The 7,222-nt window shown below is 50.1% G+C and overlaps 1 protein-coding gene across 1 annotated transcript in view; it reads right to left on the bottom strand.

Annotated features, from left to right (window-relative positions):
• Positions 1 to 7,222, bottom strand: part of ndufs2 (NADH:ubiquinone oxidoreductase core subunit S2) — a 26,450-nt gene that overhangs the window by 643 nt on the left and 18,585 nt on the right. Inside the window, 1 exon segment of the mRNA XM_048620763.1 lies at positions 1,972 to 2,029. Coding sequence (XP_048476720.1) covers positions 1,972 to 2,029 — 58 coding nt within the window.

The following is a 7,222-nucleotide window of genomic DNA, read 5'->3' as shown; positions in this document are numbered from 1 at the left end:
ACAGGGACAGCACAGGGTTAGATACAGAGTAAAGCTCACTCTACACTGTCCCCATCAAATACTCCCAGGACAGGGACAGCACGGGGTTAGATACAGAGTAAAGCTCCCTCTGCACTGTCCCCCCATCAAACACTCCCAGGACAGGGACAGCACGGGGTTAGATATGAAGGGAGCACGCTCTGAATGGCGGTGACTGTGGTGCTGAATGATGGAATTACTCGGAATGGGGAAGTTAGGCCACAATTTGTTGGGGGTGGGGTGGGTGTTGTCACTTCTCAGCCCACAGGACAGGGTGCAGCTAATTCTTGCCACAGGCTTCTGCACGGTTTCTTTCTAATTCCTCTCTGAGACTTCCCCGCCTGGTGTCTGCTCACTCCATTTACTGGTCTCCTCATCCCACTGCAGCCCTCGGCAGCTCCCCATCTATTGCCCTAGACTTCCCCCATCTCTGTCCGTCTTCCCAGTCCTTATTGGCAACCCCAGCTCCACAACACCCCACCCCCCGCACCCTCCATCCCCTCCACTGACTCTCCTATTCCCCTTTGTCACCTCTCAGCCACACTCACTCTGAATACACCGCTCCGCATTCCCTCTCTCTCTCTGCCCCAGCTCATTCACTCCTCCTATTCATCCAACACCCCTCTCGCTATCTCTGTCCATCCCTTCATCTGGCCCTTTGCCCCAGTCCGGAAAACACCAGTCTTTCACCCTCTCAAATCCCTCTCCAACACCCCCTTAACCCCTTCTCTCCCTCACTACCCCGATGATACTGCTGCCTCACTCTCCCACTGAAATGCTAACACCCCCTCCCTCCGAAACACTCGCTCTCTCCCCTCGAACACTCTCCCACCCTGGTCCGCCAGCTGATGGAATTAACATCAGACGCATCGCTGCGAGAGGGTTTGAGTACGGATGTTGGGATAACTTGCTGCAGTCACACAGGTCCTCGGAGAGACCACACTCGGAGCACAGTGTACAAGTTTGGGTCTCTACATCTAACAAGGTCCTTGCCGTTCTGGGATTTGACCTGGCTGACATTTGCAATGCAGGACTGGCCCATGAGGAGATGCTGGTTTGACTGAGCCTGGCGACTCACTAGAAAAAATGAGGGGGAATCTCATTGCAACATTTAAAATTCTGACAGAGCAAGACTGTAGATGGAGGGAGGAAGCTCCCCCGGTTCTGGGAGTCTAGCACCATAGGTTGGATTAGCGGCAAACAGGGAAGATCAGAGAAGACCGAGATGAGGAGATAGGTTTTTATTCAGTGACCAACCTGTGGAATTCATTATCACCGGAAGCAGCAGAGGTTAGGTCACTGAGTGTATGCAAGAAAGAGGTTAATAAGTATTTAAATATTAAAGGGATTGAGGGTCATGGTGGGCAATGTGGCATTGAGGGAGAGGATCAGCCATATTCGCACTGAATAGCACAGCAGGCTCAAAGGTTTAATACTGTTCCTGGCTTCTGTTCTTTTATACACACTCCCAGGACAGGGACAGGACGGGGTTAGATACCGAGTAAAGCTCCCTCTACACTGTCCCCCATCAAACACACAGAGTTTTACAGTCATCCCCATCCACAATGGAGTGGAGCATAACCCGGTCAGGATCCAGGGGGGAACGGGGTACCGGGACATTGGTGTCAGGTGGGGGGGAGGGAGGGGGGGAAAACAGGGTACTGTAATATGCTGCAGAGTTGAATTGATCTTATTCCTCCTGCCCATTAGCTGGATAAAGGAGTGAGTGGACCTAAGGACCCCCGACCCTCCCACTCCCCACCTCCCTGTGCTGGCTCAGCAGGGAATGAGGAGACACTGAAATCCAATTTCAAACCCAGCTCTCATGCAGCTCCTGGAATGGGCTGTTTCCTGTTCCAGGTGGGTCTGATATGATTCTGCTCCAAGCCCTCCCATCCATTTCACATTGCCCCCCTCCCCTCCCACAACAGCAGCGCGCAGCCCATTACCCACCGATTATTGCTACGACATCAGCCAGCATGTGTCCATCTGCCATACGGTCAAGCCCAGCCTTATTAACAAACAGACAGAGAGAATGAGAGAGCGGTTAGTTCACTCCAATGTGGTGTCACACGGATCAGTGAGGGCTTAGGGCAGGACATGAAGATTAAGGGTGTACTGCACTGACAATGGCATTCTGCTTGGTCAAGTGCAGTTATACAGTCAGAGCTGTACAGCACGGGAACAGACCCTTCAGTCCAACTCGTCCATGCTGACCCGATATCCTAAATTAATCTAGTCCCATTTGCCAGCATTTGGCCCATATCCCTCTAAACCCTTACTATTCATGTACCCATCCAGATGCCTTTTAAATGTTGTAATTGTACCAACCTCCACCACTTCCTGTGGCAGCTCGTTCCATACATGCACCACCCTCTGTGTGGAAAAAGTTACCCCTCAGGTCCCTTTTAAATCTTTCCCCTCTCACCTTAAACCTATGACCCTCTAGTTTTGGACTCCCCCCACCCTGGGGAAAAGACCTTGGCTATTTACCCTATCCATGCCCCACATGATTTTATAAACCTCTGTAAGGTCACTCCTTAGCCTCCAATGTTCCAGAGAAAATAGCCCCAGCCTCTCCCTGTAGCTCAAACCCTCCAATCCTGGCAACATCCTTGTAAATCTTTTCTGAATCCTTTCAAGTTTCACAACATCCTTCCTATAGCAGGGAGACCAGAATTACACACAGTATTCCAAAAGTGGCCTAACCAATGTCCTGTACAGCCGCAACATGACCCTCCTAACTCCTATACTCAACGCACTGACCAATAAAGGCAAACATACCAAATACATCCTTCACTACAGGATCTTTTGGTGGTCCTCACTGTCCCTCCTTCACAAAGGTATCCACATTTACTGTTTGTCGCTGGCGTTTCTCTCCTATCTTGCCCCAACGCTCCTCACCCACGTCCTGGGTTAAGTTTTATAATATTCTGCTCTTTCTCTTTCTCCCTGCCTGTGGTCACATTTCAGCTCGGCTCCTGAAAGTGATCATGCGTGACCTTATTTGTGTAGAATTACTTCTTTTATAGAATCACAGAATCCCTACGGTGTGGAAACAGGCCCTTCAGTCCAACAATTCTACACCGACCCTCAGAGCATCCCACCCAGACCCATTCCCCTTTTCACACACCCAACCTGCACATCCCTGGACACTATGGGACAGTTTAGCACGGCCAACCCACCCTAACCTGCACATCCCTGGGCACTATGGGACAATTTAGCACGGCCAATCCACCCTAACCCGCACATCCCTGGGCACTATGGGACAATTTAGCATGGCCAATCCACCCTAACCTGCACATCTTTGGACTGTGGGAGGAAACTGGAGCACCCGAAGGAAACCCACGCAGACACGGGGAGAATGTGTAAACTCCACACAGTCGCTTAAGGCTGGAATTGAACGTGGGTCCCTGGCGCTGTGAGGCAGCAGTGCTAACCACTGAGCTACAATGGCTGACTAATGTTGTTTAGGGAAGGAAACTGCCATCCGTCCCTGGGCCTCGCCCTCATTTTGTGGATGAATAAGTAAAATTTAAAAAAACCCACATCTTTTACAATGTGTCTGGGCTACAGACGTGGATGCAGGATGGAGGCGGAGTATGATGGAGGCTATTTTAAATGGGCACGGATTGTTTCCATGCCAGGTTATGGGAAAAGGCAGGAGATGGGCACTTGGGAATAGAACTAGTTCAGGGCCGAATAGCCTCTTTCTGCTGCGTGATAGTGAGACATGTACATGTCAACGAAGAGATAAGGGCCAAGCAGCCTTAGGGCTAATGATTTACCCAGTAAGCCAAAGCCTTAGCGCACTCTGGGAAGGGCAGGTACACAAATGGAGATTGGATGTTGATAACAGGCTGGTAGCAATAAATACTTAAAGCACAGGATCAGCACGGGAACAGAGCCTTTGGTCCATCTAGTCTGTGCTAACCCAATATCCTAAATTAATCTAGTGCCATTTGCCAGCATTTGGCCCATATCCCTCTAAACCCTTCCTATTCATATACCCATCCAGATGCCTTTTACATGTTGTATTTATACCAGCCTCCACCACTTCCTCTGGCAGCTCATTCCATACACGCACCACCCTCTGCGTGAAAAAGTTACCCCTCAGGTCCCTTTTAAATCTTTCCCCTCCCACCTTAAACCTATGCCCCTCTAGTTTCTGCTCCCCTACCCTGGGGAAAAGACCTTGTCTATTCACCCTCTCCATGCCCCTCATGATTTTATAAACCTCTATAAGGTCACCCCCTCAGCCTCTGACGCTCCAGGGAAAATAGCCCCAACCTCTCCCTGTGGCTGCCCACTACATCTCCAATTTTAGTGTCATCTGCAAACTTACTAACCAACCCTCCTATGTTCACATCCAAATCATTTATATAAATGACAAAAAGCAATGGACCCAGCACCGATCCCTGTGGCACACCGCTGGTCACAGGCCTCCAGTCTGAAAAGCAACCCTCCCCCACCACCCTCTGTTTTCTACCTTTGAACCAATTTTGTATCCAAATAGCTAGTTCTCCCTGTATTCCATGGGATCTAACCTTGCTAACCAGTCTACCATGAGCTCCTGAATTTAGAAAGCTCCATAAACCTTCATAACCTATCAGTTTCCCAGAGTCAGGCTTAGGCCTGGTGTTGGCCAACTGTGCTACAGGGTGTGATCAGGGTGAGGCCCAAGTCTAGCTCCAGCAGATCAAGGGTCCTCGAGCAGGTAGAACACTCACAGCATTGATCACAGAATGGTTCCATCAAGGTCAACTTGAAGGGAAATCCTCCAGAGACTCGAGGAGGGGGGACGGTGAGGGGGCACATCGAGGTGCACAGGAAGAGCCCATAAACAGTGCGGTGGCTGGGAATTTCCAAACTCGCACTGGATCACTTGCTGATGCGTCAAATGTATCCCAGACACGGGCCATCAGGGCCCCATTGGGAGGCAATGATTGGATCCAACTTTCCAGAAAGGCCTTGGGGAAGGATAGTGATGGATCAGATTGGTTTTAGATGGAAGGTGTGATGTGCATTGAGGAGGCAGTGATCAGAGAGAATTGACACCCTTCCTTACGATACACTGTGTTCCAGCGTCAGACAATGGACCTCGGACTGTGAATGAGGATTTCGGGAACGTCAGGCACTAACTGGGGGACACCATCTTCCCTCCGTCGTCAGTCGAAAGAGAGGAGCAGACCAGACTGTGAGGTGATGGATCACTCAGAATCCAGAACGGGATTCCATCTCATTCCGAGACAGAGCCAACACCACAACAGAGCTCAGGACTAGCAACAGCCTCTGAGATAAACAGGGAGCTTGATACTTACTCTCCCAGGAGCACTGTGTATGGGAAGGATGTTGTAAATACTCGCACCCTGTAGCCTAGAACACAACCTGGGGCGAACATAACCTTCTCAAGACCGTGAGAAGATAAAACAATGAGTCTAAAGCCACAGAAATAAGCAGCAGGAGGTGCATGAGGGTAGACACGGGTTTAAACTCTGTCAGGCTAAAAGCCCAACCAGAAAATGCAGCTCAGGGACTTAAGGAGGTGAAGGGACAGTGATCAGAGAGACTCAGAACTGAAATGTTATGCAGTCCGAATGGCGAAGGAGACATTCAGAAGAAATAGGAAGATATTGAACACACCCCGATCTAAAGGCAGAGATCAGGAAGGAGTGTGTGGTGCTACCACTTCAAGAGAGATGTCCCTTTAAGGAAGCCGATATGCATCTAGGTGTCCCAATGAGACCAGAGGTCACAGTCCCTCTGTGTTATAGCCCCCCTGGACACAGGCCGTGCCGACAGCTCACTGTGAAATGCCTACACCCGTTTCACTGCGAATTAATCCACTGCAAACTGAACGACGACTGAACTGGGATCCACAATCCTCATTCATTTCAATACCGTGGTGTCAGACGGGGAAGTGTTATTCCAGTCGGATTGTGCGGGATACCCAGTCCTGTCCTCCATCGGGGTGTCGGAACGATCCCAGACCAGGTACCACCCCGTCACTGAGTGTTAAACCCCAGGTAAATACCCCACCCTGGGGTATCCCAAGGGGCAGTGAGCAGACTGAGCTTAAAACATACAATCAGTGGTCAGCATCAGGCACTATTGGAGGTTTCGGGGATGGGGGGGATCGCAGAAGGGGGTTTACCAGGATGCTGCCTGGATTAGAGGGTACAAGGTGTTAGGAGGGGCTGGAAAAACTCCGGTTATTTTCTCTGGAAGCTGAGGGAGACTTGATAGAAGTTCATTAAATTATGAGATGCGTATACAGGGTTGACAGTCAGAATCTTTTTCTCCCAGAGTTCAAATGACTAATACTAAGGGGCACGTATTTAAGGTGAGAGGGGGAAAGGAGATGTGAGGGGCAAGTTGTTTTACACAGAGAGTGGTAGGAGTCTGGAACACGCTGCCAGGGGATGGTGGGTGGGGGCAGATACAATAGGGGTGTTTAAGGGGCTTTTAGATAAGCACTTGGATATGTGAGGGATGGAGGGATATGGGCCAAGGGCAGGCAGAAGGGGTCAGTTTAATTTGGTATCAGGTTCAGCACGACATTGTGGGCCGAAGGGCCTGTTCCTGTGCTGTACTGTTCTGTATTCTCTGTGTGTTTTTGTAAAAGAGATTAATGAAAGGAAGCATTAACTACCGTTCCATGTTCAATGTTCTAATTCCTCCGAGTGGGGTAGAAACTGAGTTTGATGAAGGTGCTGTGTAATTTCCAGCAAAAGGATGTGGTTTACTTGGATTTTCACAAGTTGGGGGTTGGGGTTGGGGTTCCGTACTGACCTGGAAAGTGAACTGACTGGCAGACAGGGAACACAAAACAGGGAATAGGTGGGTCTTTATCCGAGCGGGACTCCCTGACCAGTGGGATACCGCAGGGATCAGTGCGGGGACCCCCAGCCAGTCACATGGTACACATTCACCATTTAGATGCAGGAACTAAATGCGATATCTCCAAACGTGCAGGTGACACAAAGCAGGGTGGGAGGGTGAGCTGTGGGGAAGATGTTGCCGAGATGTCACAGTGTGATGTGAACAGGCTGAGTGAGTGGACTAATGCAGTATAATGTGGATCAATGGGAGGTTACCCACATTGGGAGCGAACACAGGAAGGCAGATTATTATCTGAATGGAGATAGATTGAGAAAGGGGGAGGAGGTACAATGAGAGCTGGGTGTCCCTTGTACACCAGGCA

Source organism: Rhincodon typus, chromosome 48 (assembly GCF_021869965.1).
Source record: "Rhincodon typus isolate 14 chromosome 48, sRhiTyp1.1, whole genome shotgun sequence".
In the NCBI taxonomy this organism is placed as follows: domain Eukaryota; kingdom Metazoa; phylum Chordata; class Chondrichthyes; order Orectolobiformes; family Rhincodontidae; genus Rhincodon; species Rhincodon typus.
Note: the sequence above shows the minus strand (reverse complement) of the source record. Positions and strands in the feature narration are given on the sequence as shown.